We start from the raw sequence: 21643 nt of genomic DNA on the forward strand, positions 1-21643 counted from the left end.
GCACTACTGCATATTTACCCCAAGTCTAAACAGCATAAAGCATCACCCCTTCCATGCTTGCTCTTCATACCGTTCTCAAGATATATTTTTGAAACTGAATTCTTATAAAATTGTATCTGACTTTTTGTACCTTTAGGGCAAAAATTTCAGCTTCTCTTTTCCCTGACTGTACAACCAGAACCACACAAACCAGCAGTAAATGCATTCCAAAGAGGTAATAAACCAGTCTGTTTCATGTAGGAGAATATTTTGGGGCAGAGAACAAGTTGAACTAGCCCCTCACCCCAGCCTCTACTTTTAAGCAGCAGGCCGAGGCATGTTGGAGGAGTACCAAGGGCAGGGCAAGCTTTTAACTCTTCAGTCATCACAACAGCAGGAGACTGGCCTAAGGTCAAGGGAGCAGGATGGTAGATTTAAGCAACTTTTACCTCTTGCCTTCTAAACAATATTGACTGTAAACTACACAGATGAATTTTGAATGCCTAATGAATAGCATATCAAAAAAGCTTTACCCCAATTTGTAGTTTAAACTGCCCCAAAATTCCTGCAAACCATTGAGCATTTTCATCCCTAACATTGTGTATGTCATTGAACTGATGTCATAAATTGCAAAAAAAGAAGAAAAAGGTAGGAAACCAAGAGAGAAAGTTTTCAAATTTTCTTATTATACAGTATTTAAAAATTATTTTAAGTACATATGCATCTATATTGTAATATATCAACTGATAGAACACCATAAAGGATTGTTGTTAATATGGAAGTCTATGGTGCATCACCTTTATATAACTCTTTAATGTCTAGTAAGTTTAAAAATATTGTTTTCTTACTACAAATTCTGTCTCTTTTAAACAAGAAATCCTTACTCCTATTGCCTATCCATATAGTCTATCTGAAAACAATCTGACATGTCTTACCTTTCTGTATCGTTCTCAAAATACTGAAAATCTCTTCCCATATTACTTGCTACTGTCACTGACTGTTGCAGTGTGACTTGAGCTAATGTGTTATTGTTGTCTTTCCTCTCCCCACTGCAATTAACCCAAGATTCAATGCTCTTCTGCTTCACTCTCTGATCTTCTTTATTTTCCTTTTGGTGCACAGGTATGGAGGAGTTAATGAATGTGGCCTGAATATGGCCAGTAGTAATCCGTCTTTCAGAAGGCTCCCACAAGACCTGTTTATTTTCTGTCACACCCATGATAAAGAGGTTATTTTCCTGTAGGCAGCCAGTGGATGTTTGCTTTAAATGACTTTGCAGTGATTCTGGTCCATCTCCATCAGTAACGTTTAGTTCACCATACTCATGTGCATGACGATGTTTAATACTAAGTTTCATCAATTGATTAAAATACCAGCATTGTTCCTGTGCAGAATCAATACAAGAGGCAATCCTGAAAGAAGATAAAAACGTTTTCACATGTGTTTCAGACTTAAATGCTTTTTAAAAAATATACTCTGTTATTTTCTAAACTACCTCAAGTATCCTTACATGTTTCCATATTCTTACAGTGAACAGTAATGATCCTGATTGAAAACCAGTTTCAGTATTTATAAATTTGAATTGTATTTTTCTTTTTTTGGTAGTATATCAAATATAATCACATATACTAGATTGCTTATTTTACTCTGACTTTTTTTTTTTTTTTTTTTTTTTTTAAGTTTTCAGTCAGTTTGAAATAGGCACTAAGTTGTGCATTTCACTATTAATTTTCTGTGTGGTTAGAGGCATAAGATGCCAAAAATATAAGAGGATTTGAGGCAATTTTGTTATAAATCCTGTAATATTCTTAATGATTCAATTTTATCTGGGAACTGTGAAAGCTAATACAAAAGCAACAGTAATTTTAAAATATAGATTAGAACTACAGCAACAAAACCCAAACACAGATTCAAACCAACAAACCATAATGCCTAGAGAGAATTTCAGAAAACAGAAACCTTTTTTTAGTATAGATATTTTTATCAATAGAAGGGAAGGTACTAGACTGAAGCAACATTAATCTATAAAGTCTGGTGCTCATTAGTTCTTTGTGTTATACTATCTGACTGACAAAGATGAGTAAGAGCGAATATGAACTAGTTGTTACAGATTCAGAAAGCTGCCTGTATTTGGACAGTGTACATTGTATTAGGCAGCAGGTACTTTTGGAATTATGAAACTTTTCCTTTCACAGCACTGACAGATGCAGAGATCTGTAAATTGTCGCTATTTTCAGAGGAGCGCAAAGTCAGTTGTAGGTCACCAATCCAAGAGAAAAAGAAGAAATAAGATCAATTCTCTTGGGAGTCTGGAAAAATCAGGTCTTAAGATTGTAGTTTGAACAACAGAACTTTCCTGCCTGTTCATCATTCTTGAAAGATGAAGCTTTTGCAAGGTTTTATTGTGAAAAGAATTCTTGAAAGAGGAAGCTTTTACAAGGTTTTATTGTGAAAAGACTCTTTACTTACAGAACTGTTTCCTCTAATGAATTTCAACTAAGGACTTTTTAGACTTTTAAGAACATACAGAATCAGGTCTTACAAAAGTAAAAAAGGTCCTAACTCTTCACTAACTCTGCTAGTGCAACCTCGGTGCTATTGGACAAAATCTGAATGGCTAAATTAGAAGCCAAATCCACACAGCCTAATTACACAACTCACTGCGCATTAGCTGTACATTTGATTGTCCATTACACATTACTACTACTCCTGTTAATTCCACAAATACGACAATTCCTAAAAATATTTAAACCAGTGCTTAAGAATCTAAAAAATTCTTGCTGTCTCCTACCACACAATAAGAATAGAAATTTCTTCAACATGAAATACTTAAAACATTATTTAAATACTTTAACTAATTTAAGATGACAAATTTGGTACAAGATCATTACCAAATTTCTACAAAACATGCTATGGTTAGAAGACCAAAAAGTAAAGAAATAAAAAACCTCCAAAATAAATTCCCACCTTCCCAGTCTCGTCCCCCGTTCCCGCCCCCTCCCCCCCAGTTGGTTTGTTTTAGTTTTCTTTGTTTGTTTATTCAAGGATTAAAATATCGTGGACAAACCCAGAATGTTTTATATACTGGGCAAAACAAACTTCTGTGTGAAAAACATATCTTAAGTATACTTTTCATTCTGAAAAAAAGACAAATTAAAAAAAAAAAAACCACACCGTAACAGTGTACAGAGTGGAATACTTTTGCATCCTTTCCTCTGATGTAGGGGCATCTTGAGCAGCTCTTTCACCCTTCCAGTGGCTATGATAGGGCAAGCAGAAATGGGAGGGGAGGCTGCAGGCAACTGAAAATTCGGGCAGGGAGTAATATGGTCACGAGGGATTATGTGTTGATTTTTTCACAGAAGCTGCTTTTGGGCAGTTTTTCCAAGCAGTGGTTGCAAAATACAGACTTGTTGCTGTGGGCATGCACCCCATGTCCCAGCTGACACATTCCCTGGCAATCCACAATCATACTCTGATTTTGTATGATTTTTTTAGGCTCCCCTCTGTCTTTCAGTGTCTTTCCTTTTAGGCGGTCAGATCAGCCTAAGTTTCAAGAAGCTGTAACGGAAACTGTATTGACATCTCAGAGAATTACAAGCAATGAAGTGGCTTGGTAACTGTGTTTGGGATTCTTCTGTAAAGGTGAGGTTCCAAAGCACAGATAACAAATATTAAGATGGAGCCTGAGGGCTAGGTGGCAGTCAGCTTGGTGGTTCCCTTAGGTGAAAGGGGATTTCAGGCAGCTCTGGAGAAAAAAAGAACCATCCAATAGACTTGGGGTAGAGCTATTGTATCAATGCACTGCAGCTTTCTCAGTGTCTCAAAAGGACTGCATTCTTGGCACTGAAGACTTGTTCCTGAAGACCACTTGTTCAAACCACAGAAAGGAAGCTGCTATAATGGAAAATATGCAGACCTGATTTACTTCCGTAATGGAAAAAACCCAAAACACATACAAGGAAGGAGAGAAGACCAGGTAAGAAATATCACAGTATTAAGACTACCTGAAAAGGAAATATTGTGGTATCAGAAAAGTAAATCAGTTGCTTGCCTTTCAGACCTCTCTTGGCTTTATAGGTCAAGGGGTCTGGTCACATTAACTCTTCTGGAATTGCTTCTTGGTTAAGATACAGCCAAGGTTTTAAGCATAAATTGGCATCTAGACCAGAACAAGAAATGGGATTATCCTGATGGAAGCACCAGTAATCCATATACTGCCTGGCTGCTTAGTATGTAATGAAATGTAGATGAATATGACAGTCTTGCTACAGCAAAATTTTTATGGCTTTCAGCTTTGACCAGCACATTCTCTCATGTTCAATGGCTACCCACAGCTTTATTTTGATTTTAACAAGTGGAAGTAATTTATGACATATGTAAATTTTAGCACAGCCACAAAGGATATACTGCTTTTTCAGTGGGAGGATGGGATAATAAGCCAGAAGAGGAAGGGATGGGTCTTTCACAGCAATGTACCAATGTGCTAGATCTGTCCCTGATAGTACCCAAAGACCAAGATATTACTTTCACAAACAAGTGCTAAGAGCAGAAATTACCTGTAGCTTTCTTACCAAAAAATACCTCTCAACTTGTGCCAGGATTTTCCAGGAACTTTGAGGAAAGATAAAAGCATTAGAAACAGATTTTAATCTATTTAGAAATTCAAGCCAGGCATTTATTAATGCCTGCTACAGCTTCAGTCCTAACATCAATCCACCAAGGATATCCATCACTGTCATCTTGGTTAATTTAGACCAAACCCTACTTTCACGTGCAGTGTTTGGGGAAGGAAGAGTAGAGGTGGGGAGCAGCAAACCCTTACTGACACCACCTAGGAAGTATAAGGACCCATGCACAGGCTGACTTAACCGATATGGAAAAGAACAAGTTATCCATTCTTAAAGGCCTTTCAGTGGAGTTTAAATCAGCCAAAATGTTGGCACTTAGAAAGTTTAAGGTGGCAGCGGAAGCTTGCTTACAGAACTGACACATTTTGTATAGAATTGCAGATGCAATTGCAGTAGGAAATGACAGCCAAGTTGTTCAAAGAGCATCATTTTGTCCAAATGAGACAGTAAAAACTATATGGAGAAGTCAGCAGAACAAAGCTCTTGGAGGCAAAAAGGACAGTAGACAAACAAGCTGGTTCTAATCAGCAATGGCAGCTTTCTCCTGGCCATTGCAGCTAAATCATAAATAATATTCTACCCCTTTGTGTGCTAGTCAGAATTTTGCTTAATATTATGTTTTTCCCTTTGCAGCTCTACTGCAATTTTCATAATTCTGATACATGGACTACTCAAATAGTACACTCCAACTTTAACTGAGCTTTTGTTTGTAATAGTGTGGTAAAATCTAATTTGCCTTTGGGAAAACTTCTATAATAATCATTATTGATGTTCAACTGCAGGTTACAAAAGTCCCTTACAAACACATGAAAGAAGTAACTGTTTACATATTTTCTCCTGTAATGCCATTTATGAAATTCCCCATCATTTTCACTGTATTATACATACAGTATTTATAAAGTCCAAGTTCCACTAGCCAGACATCTGCATATTAGATGACCGAAAGCAAATTACCGCAGCCAAGGTGTCGTGTTTTTTTTTTTTTTTATATGATTACTCACTACAAGACATCTAAAGTGACAGAAAGCATTTATTAGAATAAAGTTAAGTTTAAAATGTGTTTCATTCTTAAGCATGGCAAGAACAGTGAAATTTCAGGCAGAAAGCACAGAAAATTTAATTGGGCAGCAGTGGCGTATGAAACAGGGATTAGGGAAGCAAGCAGTGATTACTTTTGGCAGCTTACATACTTGAGGTCACACCTACAGGGGCTCATAACTTAGCAAGATGGGAAACAGACAGAAGTTTGCTCTATTGTTGGACTGTTCTTTAGCAATGTCACATTAATTCTAAGTATTGCAGTATGTACATATAATAGCTATGCTCTTAAGGCTTATATACAAACAAGTTGTTTAGAGTTCCTTTTATGAACTGCAGTTTTCAATGGTTTTCAAATCACCCATAAACTGTACTTTTAGTCAAAATAAACCAGAGGGTTTTAACACGCAATAAATTAATTTTAAGACTAAATTTGATAAAGATGCTTCAACCACGTCAAAGTCACCAATTTATAAGATTGTGAATGGATTTGCAAAACCTTAAAAAACCCACAACCCCCCCACCCCACCCCCCTCCCCGCAAAACATACATTCAGGAAAGGAGAGACATTTACATAAATTCTGCTCCCTAGTATTGTTCTTCTCAAACACCTGCAAGCTTTTTCAAATAAAACTTATATATAACCATAGAAAAATTCTCAACTGAAGCGACCTCAGGAGGTCTGTAGTCTAACCTTCTCCTTCAAAGCTGGGTTAGCTCTGAGATCAGACCAGGTTGCTCAGAGCTTTATCCCGTCAGCTCTTGCAAACCTTCAAGAACAGAGACTGTACAACCTCTCTGGGCAACCTGTTGCAATTCATCACTGTCCTAACAGGAAAGGGTTTTTCCTGCTGTCCACTTGTACTGGGACTGGCTGGGATGCAGTTAATTCTCATTATAGCTGCACATACAGTGCTGTGTTTTAGATTTGTGACTGAAACTGTATTGATAAAACATCAATGTTTTGCTGAACAGTGCTTGGACAGAGTCAAGGCCCTCTCTCTCCCCCTCAGCAAGTAGGCTGGGAAGGAACACAGCCAAGACAGCTGACCTGAACTGACAAAGGCTATATTCCATGCCATGTAACATTATGCTCAGCAACAAAACTTCGAGGGGGGCAGAGGAGGGAGTGTCTTTGCAAGGAAGCCATTGCTCAGAGAACAGTTGGGCATCAGTTTGCTGGTGGGAGGCAACTGCTTTGCATCGCTTCCTTGCTGTTTCTTTCCTTCCCCTTCTTCCCCTCTTTCCTTCATTTATCAAACTGTCTTTATCTCTTGCTTCTGGTCTTCTGATTCTCCCTCCCATCCTGCTGGCGGTGGTGGGAGTAGCGAGTGAGCAGCTGGTAGGTGCCTAGTTACTGACTGCAATCAATCAACCACACCAGCCTGAACCTCTCTTGTTTCAGCTTAGATCCTTGTTGCTCATCCTCCTGTCATGCACCACTTCAAACAGCCTGGCTGTATCTTCCTAAGCATGTGCTTGAACCCCCTGACCATTCAGTATCTTCTATGTATTGGTGACCCAAAATATGGGCACATTGTTCCAGATGCAAACTAACAAGGGCTGAAGAGAGGGAAATGATAACTTCTCTCAACCTACTGGCTATGATCCTGTAGATACAGCCCAGGATGTTCTTAACTTTCTTTGGTACCAGGGCACACCACTGGCTGACATTCAGTTCCTTATCTATGTAGATTCAGAGGTCCTTTTCAGCAGAGACATTTCTCAGCCAGCCAGTCCCGGACTGTACTGTTGCAAGGGGTCACTCCTTCCAAGGTAATGAACTTTGCACTTGTCCTTGTTGAATTCACAGAGCTCCTGTTGGCCTGTCTCCCCATCTTGCCTAGGTCCTTCTGAATGGTAGCCTTGCCCTCAAGCATGTAAACAGTTTCCTCCAAATTGTTGTCGTCTGCAAGCATGGTAAGTGTGCACTCCACCTCCTGCTCCAGGTCTTCGATAAAGATGTTAGAAGACAAGTCAGCCTCCGTAAGGTAGCATGAGCATTAATTATTAATAGTTAATGGATGACCTGAGGCTGACTACCCAACAGAATTCTTACTTGCCTAGCTGCCCATTCATGCAGACCATGGTTAAATGAACCAGTAGATTTTATAAATATCATCTTTCCTTCCCATTTTTTACCATCTTGTAGAAATTTATGTGAAAGCTAGGTCCTTAGATTCTATTACAGCTCTCTCAGAAGTTATATCCTAATTACAGATTGGCATTTTTTTCTGCAAAGGATACTGATGAAATCAGTCCTAAATCTTAGACATAAGAAAATTTTCTCTACCATATAGGAGGAGTACTTTTTCTTAAAAGGCAAAAAGGAGAGGGGAAAAAAAAAAAGAAAAGAAAAAATAAAAGAAGTGAAAGAACACTTTTTCAAAATGGTAAATAGATTAGGAAGTATCAGCTTCCCACCTGCAAATCAGAAGCCAAAAGTCACAAAAGAGAAGACATATCTTAAGGGTTTAATGGAGAAACACATAGGAGTTCTAGGAGCCACCTGGACCTTACATCCAGAAAACTGCACTATATAATTTCTCCCAAACTAATTTAAATCTAATTCTTAATATGAAGCTCTTTTCAAATAAATTTGTTTTGTGAGCTATGAAGATTTTATTGCAGCTTAGTAACAGCTAATAATACATCAATGTAATAACCTGTAGGCAGTAACAAGGTACCATGGATATACGGGCTTACAGGTAAATACAAAGCAGTTAGATTATGAAAAAAATGTGGCTACTTTTCCTGAACCAACAAAATACACAAGAAGTCCAGACTAAAGCATTGTTAAATGTCACATGCTTCACCTGCTCTGGGATAATGTTCAGTACCTGCTAGGATCAAGGAAACTATCTTTCCAAGCATCAGCAGACAAGTTGTATATTGAAAGGACTACTGGCTAGGAAATTAAAAGGAAGCAAGAAAGAAGACATGCAATATTACCAAGTGTGAAAACATGAGAAAGTCAGATATTGCAAAATGATGAAGATAGCAGGTATAAACGATAAAATGCTACTTGCAATGTTGTCACAGTTTAACCCTAGTCAGCAACTAAGTACCATGGAGCTGCTTGCTCACTCCCCTGCACCCCCCTCCCCCCACCACGGGATGAAGAGGAGAATCAGGAAAAAGGCAGAACACATTGGTTGAGGTAAGAACAGTTTAATCACTGAAATAAAATATAATAATAATAATATCTGTAATGAAAAGGGAGACTACAAACAAGAGAGAAATAAAACCCAAGAAAAACAAGTCACACACAATGCAGTTGCTCACCACCTGCTGACCAATACCTAGCCAGTCCCCAAGCAGCAGTTGGCCCCTCCTAGCCAACTCCCTCTTGTTTATATACTGAGCATGACAGTCATTGGTATGGAATATCTCTTTGGCTAGTTAGAGTCAGCTGTCCTGGCTGTGCTCCCTCCTGGCTTCTTGTGTACTCCCTCATTAGCAGGGCATGGGAAACCGAAAAGTCCTTGACTTAGAGTAAGCACTTTTTAGCAACAACTAAAATATCAGTGTGTTATCAACATTATTCTCATACTAAATCCAAAACACAGCACTGCACCAGCTACTAGGATGAAAATTAACTCTATCCCAACCAAAAGCAGGACAAATGTCTAAGATGAAGTCACTGGACAACTAGCCATGGTAATAATAATAAAGGTAGCATGTATGACAAAATCAAAGACCTGTAAACAGAGCCATCTGATCAACTACTTTAAGAGAAAAGAGGTCAAATCTTTTGCAATCATTTAGAACATGAATAATACAGACATGGAAAACAAATGCAGGGAAAAAAAATACATGCATATTGCACCAATAGCCAAACTAGGTTTTATGAAGGTAAAGATGAAAATCATGTTAATATGGTTATACCACTTCCAGGATTTAAGCTACTATTCCTGCATGCCACTGTACTATCTTGTGTGTATGGATTCATTCAACTACTGCTAACTGAAGGTTTTGAAACTACTTCAAAGGTTTTGAAACTGTTTTCTCAAACAAACAATCAAAAGTCAGGGTCCACATATTAAAATATCTGATTGAAGTACTCTCTGCACTGAAGTCAATGATTCTAATCTCTTTCTTAACATAATACATTTCTAGGCAAAAAGCTAAGTAACGTTTATGAGATGCCAAACTGCACTTAATACACGAAAACATATTTCTGGATGCAATTTATATTCACATAAATGCATACCTGAGTTCAGCAGCCTTTTTTTTTAGTAGAACATTTTCTTCAATTTGAACTTGACAAAGTTCCAGAAAAGTTCTTGATTCTGATCCTTTGATTCTTTCAGTTGTGGGTAAACTGTGACACCTTAAGACTTCACCATCAAGAACCTGTAAACTAGGAAGGACCTTAGACACAGAAGGCCTTAGAAAAGAGAGTCAGAATTAGTTTTACAAAAAAAAAAATAAAAATATATATCTAATGCTAGAACTCCCACTTTATTGATATAATCATCTAACAAGACAGAACATGACAGTTTCCCTAAGTATTTGTATATATCTGCCCTTATTTCATATGTTTATATATTAACTAAAACTTTATTCTTAATAAACCACAGAACTTAGCAAGATTTCTTAATGCTTTATTGGCACAAGGACCACTGCTGAAACACTGACCCCAGGGGGGTCAATGGCAACATTCTCAATTCACCAGAGCTAGCATTTTCCCTACTTAAATAACAAGAAAACTTGACACACCTGTGCATAGGCACCTGTAATGCATTTGATTAGTAGGGCACACAACAAATTAAGTCATGGGATTAAGATACAGCTCAAATTTTGTTGACACATTGAAAGGTTTAGATTTAAAAACTGCTCAGAGTACTAACGTTGTCAGTCTTGCTGCATTTACCATTTGCATATACCAGACAAAGCAATATGATATTCTGTCTGACTGACAGGAAAAAGTTCACTTTTGAAATATTGCATTTGGGTCAGTGAAAGGGATGACAGTAGATATGACATTTCCTTGTTATGAAAAAGACAACTGGGGCCACTGATGTAATAAAACAATATATATCAATTAAAAAAACCCATACCATCAATGCTCTCTCTTTTAGGTTATTTTGAAATATAATCTAGTACTGCAACCTTTTTTCACATATTTTTTATACCACACCATGTTTCTTGAAAGTTCCAAGATTGCAAAATTGTTTAAATCAATACATCAACAGTCAATATTTTCATTAAGTTAGTTTTAAATAATACTTCAGAACTCTTGAAAGAACACTTAGTGTAGGCTGTAAGTCCCCTTAGTAAAGAAGATAATAATGTTTTCAACAATTTAGAACTCCCTGACTATTCTCTGAAAGTAAAGGACTGTTACTCAGCTCAGACAATACAGACTAAATTTAAAATCAGAGAATGTTTCTATAACTGAGATAGAATATTCCAAAACGTAGCTCAATAGAATAGAATATTAATTTTTTGCAAATATAAAACTTACATTCTCTGCTGCCCATTAATGTAAGAATAACACTGTCCGAAATACATTTGGAATAAAACAATGGGTGTAGATAAGACAGTCCCTGAAAAAACAGGGAGAAATTACCAAAGCTGATGTTGAATAGTGATGCATCAAAAAAGTGCCATATCGAAGTTGATTGATGCTGGAAGTAGTGTGTCTTAGAGCTATGGGATCTCAACACTAGTTTTTCCAGCTGGGTTTCTCCTGGTGAAGGGCTGAGTCAATATTTCATTTAGTGAAAACTTCCTGGTGAATATTCTGTCACTTAAGAGGCTCTATTAATCATTACAGCATTGAAACACATTCCCCTAGGAGTCCTCATACTGATCCCAGGGTTTAATTTTTAAAAAGCAATTTCTTACTACTTCACTTTTGTTGGTGTTATCACTGGCTGGACATGAAAGTACAAAACCAATTGGGAAATTTTACAACTAATTCCTTTGTTGGTATCAAGGGGTTATGTAAAGTTCACTGGAACATATTGCCTGAAGTTACGGTCAATGCTGTATTCAGCAAATCCATATTTTATAGTATCCCATACTTTAAATCCTTTAGACAAATGAATCTCTTGTCTAATCACAAAAGCTCTATTGGGTCAAGCAATCTAAAGTGTCAGTTCTTATAGTTAAATTGGAATTCAGAAAGCTTTTCCCCTCCAGGTTAGAAATGAAACACTAGTTAGTGCTGTAAAATAGTGGGAATTAAAACAATGTAAATGGGAATTTAAAATATTGTCACAGTCACTGAATTTTATTCACAAAATTACCTGCAGGAACTATAGTAGTGCAAATAAGTCTGCTCATTAAAAACCAAACAAACCAACCAAGAATGTATTTGTAAAACTATCTCTTAAACTACTCAAATATTTCCAACCAAAAGTTTCAAATAGATGTTTTTTTCCATTGGAATACTAATCAAAAATTTGTACAAAAATCTTCTAATGGAAGATGCACATGTAAGAGTGGGGTTTTTTTTTGCTTTTTGTCTTAAAATACAACATATATTCCAAAACACATATACCCCAAAATTTGCTGTTGTTATACTAGGTAATCTAATATAGCAAATGTGAACACAATTTATCTAACCACATTCTTGTATAACATTGCAGTGTAAAGTCTCAAATTTAACTGACTTGATATTATACAAAGAACAATTTTGGCCATTCTTCAAAATTGCTTAGCTTAAAAAAATCATATTTTTCTAAAAAACACAAAACTTCAATCACCTGATATAATTACATCCAAAATAAAAGTCCAACTGCTGTGTCTTATTTACTACCTCAGACATTTTATTATGTCAACAATTTCCTAGGTAAATACTTTATTTCCTTAGCTGAAAGACTTGGTAATGATTTAAATTCTTAAGAATTAAATTCTTCTTTGTATGTTTAATTAAATGATGGTAAAAGTTCACTAAAAGACACTACCATTTCAACACATATTCTTGAACATCACCTAAAAATCTAAACTTGCATTTCCAACTTGTCGTTCTGCTCTTGAAGGCTGGTAGACTAGAAAGTATTAATTCTAAGGAAGATGAAAGAACACTTCACATTAAATTTTTAATTTTTTTAAAGTTTTAAATTAAAGTTTAAAAACTGTCCTTTTGCTGAGCAATTCTCTCAAACAGCTTTAAGTTTTGATAGCATTGGCCCATACATACAGGATATCAGATCAGAGAATTCTCAAAGAAACAGGAGACTTCTACAAAATACAAAAAAACCAAGCCAACCACAAACAAAAACCAACCCCCCCAAAAAACCCACAAAAACCCCCCTACTCATGCACCATTTTATTCATATGGCTTGCAAATACAATCCCATCACAACTACTCATATCAGAGATTCTGGTGACTGCGTCTCATTTCATATGTCAAGTTGCCTTTCTACCTTATCCAGTTTATATATATATATCTATAATAGCCTCTAGGACCAGCTCTTTAATTTTTATTTTTTTTTTTCAGATTATGAGTGTTATACCTCACTGGAGAGCAAAGAACAGCATTCCTTTTATACCTGTGTCTAAGAGCTATTAATTTTTGGTGTAAAGATAAGGAATTCTCAGAACAAGAAAACAGTCTAAGCAAAAATCAACCATTCATTCCAACTTTTTCTTCTTCTAAATTTTTTTTCCTTAAAAGATAGTAAGTCAAGGATTCAATGATACGTTTATTACAGACACCACCTTTTCTCTATGTGCAGTGTGAACTTGTCACAGCAGCAAGACTGTTACGCAGTGAATGGATGAAGTGATGGGAGTAAATAAAAAAAAAAACCAAGACAGCAAAGCAGAAACTACAAGAAGGTACATGATAGACATGGAAGTAATGGTTCTGAGAAGGGCAAGTGAGCAGTGAAAGAACGTAATTAATCAGAGAAAAAATAAAGGTTTGAAACAGTGCAGATGAAAGAGAAGGAGAAAAAGATTGAATGGATGGTTATGTCTTTGTGTAAAAGTTTTAATGGAATGTGCAATAGGGTAATAAGGGTCAGACAAAAGTCAGTTAACAAAGGTGGTAAATTTGTCAGTAAAGAGGAATAACTAGAATTCATGTTGAAAAAGACGACACTGTGATCAATGGACAAAGAAGCAGTTACAAAGAAACAGCACAGAGAAGGCCTATACCATCTTTATAATTTCTTTATTTGCCTAAAAAAACTGTCATAAAGAAAAATACTCATGTAGGATAATAATTAAACAGCATACAGAGACCACTGCCAGTTTTAGCACAAACTGCTTCTTATTAAGGTTGAAGTACTAGTTCAAACATCAAGATTTTTGTTTGAACAAAACTAAAAACTGGAATTCTTAGAAAATAAAGATCTCAGAATTGCATTTTGTTTTATTTTCATGTAATTGTCTTCCAATTTGTGGTAATGTTCATACTTACCTCATTTCTACTGTTTAACTAACATACATACACCAAGTTCTTGGCTGATTGTTATTGATGAGCAAGAAGTATATATGCCTAGGTTTTGCCTGAGTGATTTTTTGATTTAACAAATTTTTCTTACCTCCAATTCCTGTCTTGGAGAAGAGGATTTCCACCGAGTGACAACTCCCTTAGTTTATGACAGCCACTTAGCCATGTAATGACATCTTTAAGGTCTGTATTGTAGTAGGAAAGAAAATTAAATATGAATTTGAATGTAGAACCATAATATTTCTCATAAAATCTTACATGAACGTAAAATGTACCAAACCCATGAAGTACAACAAACTATTCTGTTACTTATACTATATAGTTATAATTAATATCTATAATGTTCATGTTTGGGAAATATTTATATGTTTTCTGTATAAATGTCTCATAAATAAATTGGAGCAATCACATTCAAATAAATTCATAATCTAATAAAGAAGTTCTTGTTTGGATGAGGTTTTATGTTCTTTATACAACTCACCTAACAAACAGTTATTTTTGATATCCAGCTTTTCCAAAGATACAAATGAATTTAAAGGCACAAGCTCAGTTAATCTAAGAACAAAACAGAAGATATTTTTTTTTTTTCAAGTAAATAAAGCAACAGTTCATGAACAGAAAGGCACTGGAACCTTTTACAGTTATGACAATTTGCTTATTTACATATGAAAATACTCATTTAGCTATCCAAGGTGCTAAAATTAATTACTGAAATTTTAAATTGAAAGCATTTATTAGCCTTCTCTGTAGCTCAGGTTTTAATATTTACTCATTAATGTTTTATCTGGTAAATATTTAATTCTGTTTCTTGCATTTAGTGCTGGGGATCTGAAGTCTTGTAAAAAAACTCAATTGGCTTTTCATTAGGCACCATAACTAGAATGAAACTATCAGAAGGCCCTGATTCTGGAGAAGAAATAAAATTTGCTTTTCCTCTTTCCCTTAGTTTCTCATTGGTCAAACTTCTTGTCAGTTTTTTTTTTCTCTTCTCCACTCAACACATTATTTTCTAGATCCTGAAACTAACATAATTGCTGTCAGAGTTGTATTTCTTAACAAGTTAAGGCTGCACTGTCCTGTAATATATTTTCAGTGCTTCCTCTGTCTTACTACTTTCTGTAACACAGTGTCAAACAGGTGCCTGTTATACAGACAGTTATGGAATTGCTGTTCTGGCATATCAGAGCTTTTCTTGTGCAATAAAGCAGCAAAGCAGTAGTAAAACGGTGACAAAATTCTTATTTGTAGTATTGAAGAGTAAATGCAAGAGCTGAAATGAGCTGAAATTCACCTGTACAAAGGACTTTGGACTGTAAGATGTGTATTACCTCTACTACTAAAACATTATTTTCCAGTGTTATTCAAGTTTCTTTACTTAAAAAACTTGCACTGGTGCAACTAGGAATGAATGCTGAATGGCTCGGTAAGTTGCCAGGCTATTTCCAACTATCACTTTTCAGTTTTAAAAGTTTATTTTGTTTTATGTTAAATGAAAGAGGGTTAAAACCAAGATGCAAAAAAATCCCAGTCTTCAACTAAAACTGGAATGTTTATGTATAAGCACATACTAAATCAACTGTATCTTAAAAAAATAAAATAAAATACATGTTTAGATAACTTGTTTCACTTCTGTAAGGACAAGCCCTAAGCATAAGAAGAGAATGGCAACACCAATGGCAATGTGTATGGTCACTTTATGACTGCTAATTTTCATGGAAAGCAGTACTTTTTGAGGGTTATGGTGCCACTGAAAGCTATAAACAAGAATTCTTATGGTCAGAAACATGACCATGCAAAATACCAACACCCACTCACTCCACGAACTTACAAGTGGTCAGAGCCAAAAATGCTTACTTGTTGCTGGAATGTGTGGCCAGGCATTACAACTGAAAGGCAGAGCTAGATTTAACTCTGGTACACAAATTCTGGACCAAATTGGTTGTAGATTTTTTAATCTTACTGGTAATTTTACTATATGCAAAACAGAAGTAAATAATTTCCATGTTCAGTTGACAAGTATTTCTATATGACAACATAACATTTTAATAGTAAATTCAGAGAAACAGTCATAAAGTTAATTGAGTATACGTCACTATACTTCTATTTCCTTCTCAAACCATATTGTAAAGTCCTGGTTCTAGTCCTGTTTAGCTCTATTACCTCCCTGCCAGTTTTCCATAGAATCAAATAAATATCAAGTATTAACTCTAAAAGGCATCGCCTTCTATGCAGATCTGTACATAGTACTACATATATCACCATTTTAGATTCTCATGACTAGTCAATAGTACACAAATATATATAGATATTAATGGCTAACAGTATGGCTGCAAAGATTAAAAATCCATGACTCAGATTATAGATTCACATATTCAGAAATATCCAAGAAAATAAACATTGTACTTTGCACAAGAGATGAAAGATAATGCAGTATATTTTTATTTATAATGAGTGAGTTCTCTGGATCTTCATCAGTATATGCTGTGGTGAATCAGAAATTGTCTGCTGGACTATCCTTGTCTGCTGGTGGCATTATAAGAGTTAAAATATTTTCCTGTCATTCTATAGCTTTCCCTTTACTGACATTCTTTGTTAATTTTTTTCCTAAGAAAATTCAAACCAGAAAGACAAAGGACATTACTGAAAACTTAATACTACTTGACCTTGTCACATTAGCCCTGGGCATAAGAGAGAGATAAATTACAAAGAAGACACAAAAGTAAAATTCACCAAAAAGCAAGCTATAGCTTCCTCTTTCTGCTCCCATTTAAGGCTGTAGCAGGACAGGACACAGACAGACACAGAAATTCTGTCAGAAAGCAAGACTTAGGACACTAAAAGAGTTCTAAGTATGCATCAGAGAAAATAACAGATTTCTATTCTGAACATGAATAGCATTTACTGCTCAGGATGGTCCAAATCCTTCTGTGCATCTTGCTTTTCCCCAGAAAAATTATAGCTGATGTCAATGAAAGGTTAGCAGGAAGGAGGGCAAAATAATTAAAAATAAGTGTATATTAATCCAGACCTTTAAGTAAAGCCCATATTACTTTCTCATTCTTTAAAAATAAAAATATTTTAATAAATATTTTAATTTGCAATAGTTAATATATTTATAAGTAGCAATCAAATATAATGTAGGAAATCAGTCAGCCACTTGTTTCTTGAATAATCTAGCAGGCAGTACTTCAACTGTATTGCCCATGGTGCCACATACTTAGAGATAAACTTATCACCAGTGAAGAATTACTGGAATTGATCAAAAATATCTAGACTGATAAGGGTGGGATAGGGAAAACCACTACACATAAGTATAGCTCTTTAATGACTGACTTATTTCAACATCCAATGACATTTAGATTTATTATGATGACTCTGAAAAGTAGTCAAATTCTCAAAACATGATGGCTTGCAATGACAGTGAGTTCAACGCTTACATCTGAGAAATTAGGCAAAAAACATAGATAGCATATATATTTAAAGCACGGAGAACAATATGTACTAAGAAAGAATTGAGCTGACATTTTGGCATTTCTATTATAAGACTTTTAGGAATAATATGCACCTAGTTGCAAAACCATGGGAGCAACATGTTCAGAAAGAATTTGATTCTGGCTAGATCTGTTTCCCCAAAAAAGGAATTTTTGCAGATGACTGAATTTTTCTAAATGTTAATTTTTTATCTATCACACTTGGGCTATCTTAATGAAACACAAGAGACAGCAAAAAAAGAACTTTGCCATATTAATAAAAAATTTTAAGAGGGATAGATTTGTTTATTTAAAGTTGGAAAAAAGAAAAAAAGAAAAAAGAAAAGGGAAAAAAAAGTAGTATCTACCTGAACAGCAGATTGATTTAGTGTCTCACTGTGAAACTTTTAAATGAAGAAGACATTAACAAGCTACATAATTACGTGGGAGTACATGTAAATATAAATACCACATGAACTCTTAACACATTAAATACATATTAATTTCAGTCCTAGGGGCACGGTTTTTCTCTCCTACACTTAAATCTTTACCCACAGCAGAACAAAGAAAATGTGCCTTTTAAAAACTAACTTAACAGTGTGTTCTCCAGCTGCTGTAATATAAGAGCATGAATCTTCATAGTCCCAATTCTGCAGTAACCAAGTCAAAGAGGATACTCATTATTGGCTTTGGTCAATTGCACACTGACCAAGCATATGCTTTGTATGTAAAAGCCACAATAAAATACTTTAAAAAAACAGTAATGGTGAAATAACTGCCATTTTTATATTTGAAGGAGTTAATCACTACCTATTATATTATAATTCATTGTTGCTAGGGTGTAGGTTTAAAACAATTGATTTTTTGAGTTTTATCTTTGGCAGTTTCTGGTTTATGATACAGACAAAGCATCTCAGGAATAAAAAAATCCTGTAAATTAGTGTAAGAATTTTCTTTTCACAGTACTCGATTTTAGAAAGAATACAGATTCACAGCATTACCATTATATGGGCTTCCTGCAATCAGTAAAAAGGAAATGGCACTCAGTGCATGCTCAAAAATATTCACAAAATTGCACTAGCTGTAGGATAAAAGTAAAGAAACAGCTTTTCTTTCAACAGCTTACTCCATTACATTCACTGTTTCTATAGAACATCTAGTTACTTATGCTATAGCCCACACATATGGAGCTGCTTATAAGTGTACATAAAGTGAGCGTAACAGAGCAGGCTACTGAAATGCCAGGAATTTTGAGGCTTTCAATATGCATTTAAGGCTATCTTGTCCTGTCTGTCACAAAGATTTGACATAAGCTATAGATACATCAAGGAAAGAAAAGGAATTGTTTGGGGAGGAGGTGTGTGGTTATTTTCAGCACATCCGGTTTGCTGATGCAAAAATGTGCTTTCTCCCAGTCCAGCTGAAAAAAATTCAGTGGACCAAACACTGTCTCTCAGCTTGGCCACTGGAAAACCAGAATAAGCACTACTACAATGGACATTAAAGACTGAAGGATTATGGGATAGGTGAGAGACATAAAGTACATGGTCAGTCCAGCACAACCTAGCTCCAGAGGCTGCATTCAAGCTATGCCTGAGACTGTGCGACTGTGCTCCTCAGTTTGTCTTCTCCCTAGCAGGCATATGAGGCCTTCAAGCAGTTTGGAAAACTTTTTACTACACACAGCATAGCTACACCTTAATATTAACAAAAACCCAAAACCAAAACAAAACCAGAGGAAGAGGAGGAAACTACAAGAAGATAGAGCCACATTACTGTACATTCCACAAAAAACTAAACAGGACAAGGAAAAAAATTGTGAAGAACCTGAATTAAATCAATATGTGTGATTCAGAATCTAACACTTAACTAATAATGTTCTTGTTAATCGCAGGCAGACAGCACTTTCTCCAAACTCCAGAAGAATTAAAAAAGAAAAAAGAAAACCCTACAAGCCCAGCAACTTGAAGATTAGATTCTTTCCAAGAGAGTACATGCATACTAATTAATTAAAGATGATATAAAACCAATCAGAAAAGTTATATAAAAATACAGGTTGTATATACTCAAATAATACCAATTTTCCATGAAGGGTATTCCTTATAATAACAGGACTCAGTCTTACAAATCTTTTCTCCCACAGACTCCCAGCTACAGTTGACTCTGCTGAACTGAATGTCACATAGGATGGGATTCATCTGTTCAAATGTGGACACCTACGTACAAGCTCATCATTTTAACTCTGTTAATAGTCAATGAAGATGAACAGACAGTTATGGGGTATGATTAGCCTCAAAGAAAACAGCTGAAAATGACAGATGAACCACACTTTAAAAGCATCTCCTGTTCACTAACAGGAGAGTAAAGTGATTCGTTCAGAGAGTATATTCTGTATATTGTAATAGAGTATATTCCATTTATTAGCAGAGATCAATCTTCTTCAGAGCAAAATGGTCACAGCATAGAAAAAGAATTAATTTAAATACTAACTTAAAATTCATTTTACTGCTAACATTATAAATTATAATTGTTCCTTATTTTTGTAGCAGTATTTAAATTGATAAAAAGGAGGTGGGGGTGGGTAAATCAGAATTATGACTCCAGAATATCTGGTCATTCTAACTCTGCAATTGTACAGACTAGTTTAGAAAATGAACAGAAAGCTTATTACAGAGTACTTGAGTGCATGATCCAGTTTTACGCTGCTTGTCTTGATCCTTACTTTTTATACCTTTCCGACTGAATCATAAGAGTGAAAAATTAAAGCAACTATGCTTGTTTTGGAGGGCATTAACATATGTATTAAAATAAAACTCAACATTCTCATTTGTCCTTTTTAACTCTAGTAGTTGCACTTAACCATGCCTTCAGAGTCTGTTTTGAATAAGCTGGCTGTGAAATATGAAGTTTGACAGACATACTCTAGAAACAATTGCTAAAGAAAGGGAAAGAAAGAAACAACATGGTTTTAATAATGCCACAATGCTCAAAAATTATTTTCATATAACATCTAATAGAAAAAAATACTTTTCATATTTAATGCTGTTTCAAATTTTCTTAGCTAAAGGTAGCCAATATCATTACTTGTCAACCTCATATTTTCAAAGAATATCTGGAAAAGATAGTGATATTTTAACCATACTGAGAATTATACTTTTCAGGTAAGTGTTCCCTGTTAGTAAATTCCTCTGTATCGGTTTTTTAGGTGGAAGAATGTTTCTTGCTTACCTGTTTCGAGACAGCAAAAGAATCTGCAATAAAGGCAACCAATACAAAGAAAGCATTCTCATAGCAGAAATGCTATTGTCATCCAAATACAGTTCTCTTAGGAGAACATGATTTTCCAGTCTTGGAAGCTAAACAGAAAAGAGATGGTTATTTAAAATTAATATAAATTAGAGAAACAATAATGGAATGCTTACCAGATGCTTTTCATAAATCATTACTAAATACAAGCAAAAAACACATTTTGGAGATATATATATATATAATTTCCTTGTTATGTACGTACCAGTTGTCACACATAGTTTCTATGTATCAGGTGGTGAGTATTTTTTAAGTCTTCTACCTAGTCTAAATAGTCAGTACAGGAAAAAAAAAAAAAAAAAAAAAAGAAGGGAAAAAAAAGTCAAGAGCCCAAGAGCCACAGTCTTTCTTTTTTAGCCAAGCTGTTATTTGCTGCTTATTGACAATGGTTTTCGTCTCTCGGATTCATAAGAGAATCATTGCCAGTAAATATGACTAAGTGTACAGCTAGAAACTACCTTCCTATTTTAAATGCTGCAGCACAGACTTCTATCAACTTCTGGAGGATCAGCATACATTCAAACAGCCTGAACTATTATTTATACATAACGATAATAATATTTTGTTACATTTTTAAAAGAGAATCAGCATCATGTAATACAAACAAGACTAGATGCTGTAAATGAAGGAGGGAAATATTACTGAGGGCCACTTTTTCGAGGACTTAGGAGCAAGAAAGTACTTAACTGTTAGGCATTTCTACCTTTGAAAAACCTCCCTCTAATAGGGGAAGAAAAAGCCTACTGCCTAAGAGCATGAAATATCCCACAGCAAACAATGAGTGCATGATCAGCATTCTGAAAAAT

At 35.3% G+C, this 21643-nt stretch overlaps 1 protein-coding gene across 1 annotated transcript in view; it reads right to left on the reverse strand.

The window, feature by feature from the left end:
* LRRIQ1 (leucine rich repeats and IQ motif containing 1) overlaps positions 1-21643 on the reverse strand; it is a 113547-nt gene that overhangs the window by 72455 nt on the left and 19449 nt on the right. Inside the window, exons 11-15 of the mRNA XM_037389905.1 lie at positions 20760-20887; positions 14543-14616; positions 14153-14246; positions 9862-10038; positions 915-1391 (exon numbers count right to left, since the gene is read on the reverse strand). Of these exons, the coding sequence (XP_037245802.1) occupies positions 915-1391; positions 9862-10038; positions 14153-14246; positions 14543-14616; positions 20760-20887 (950 nt within the window). The remainder of the gene's footprint in view (positions 1-914; positions 1392-9861; positions 10039-14152; positions 14247-14542; positions 14617-20759; positions 20888-21643) is intronic.

This window comes from Falco rusticolus, chromosome 5, assembly GCF_015220075.1.
Source record: "Falco rusticolus isolate bFalRus1 chromosome 5, bFalRus1.pri, whole genome shotgun sequence".
Classification (NCBI taxonomy): domain Eukaryota; kingdom Metazoa; phylum Chordata; class Aves; order Falconiformes; family Falconidae; genus Falco; species Falco rusticolus.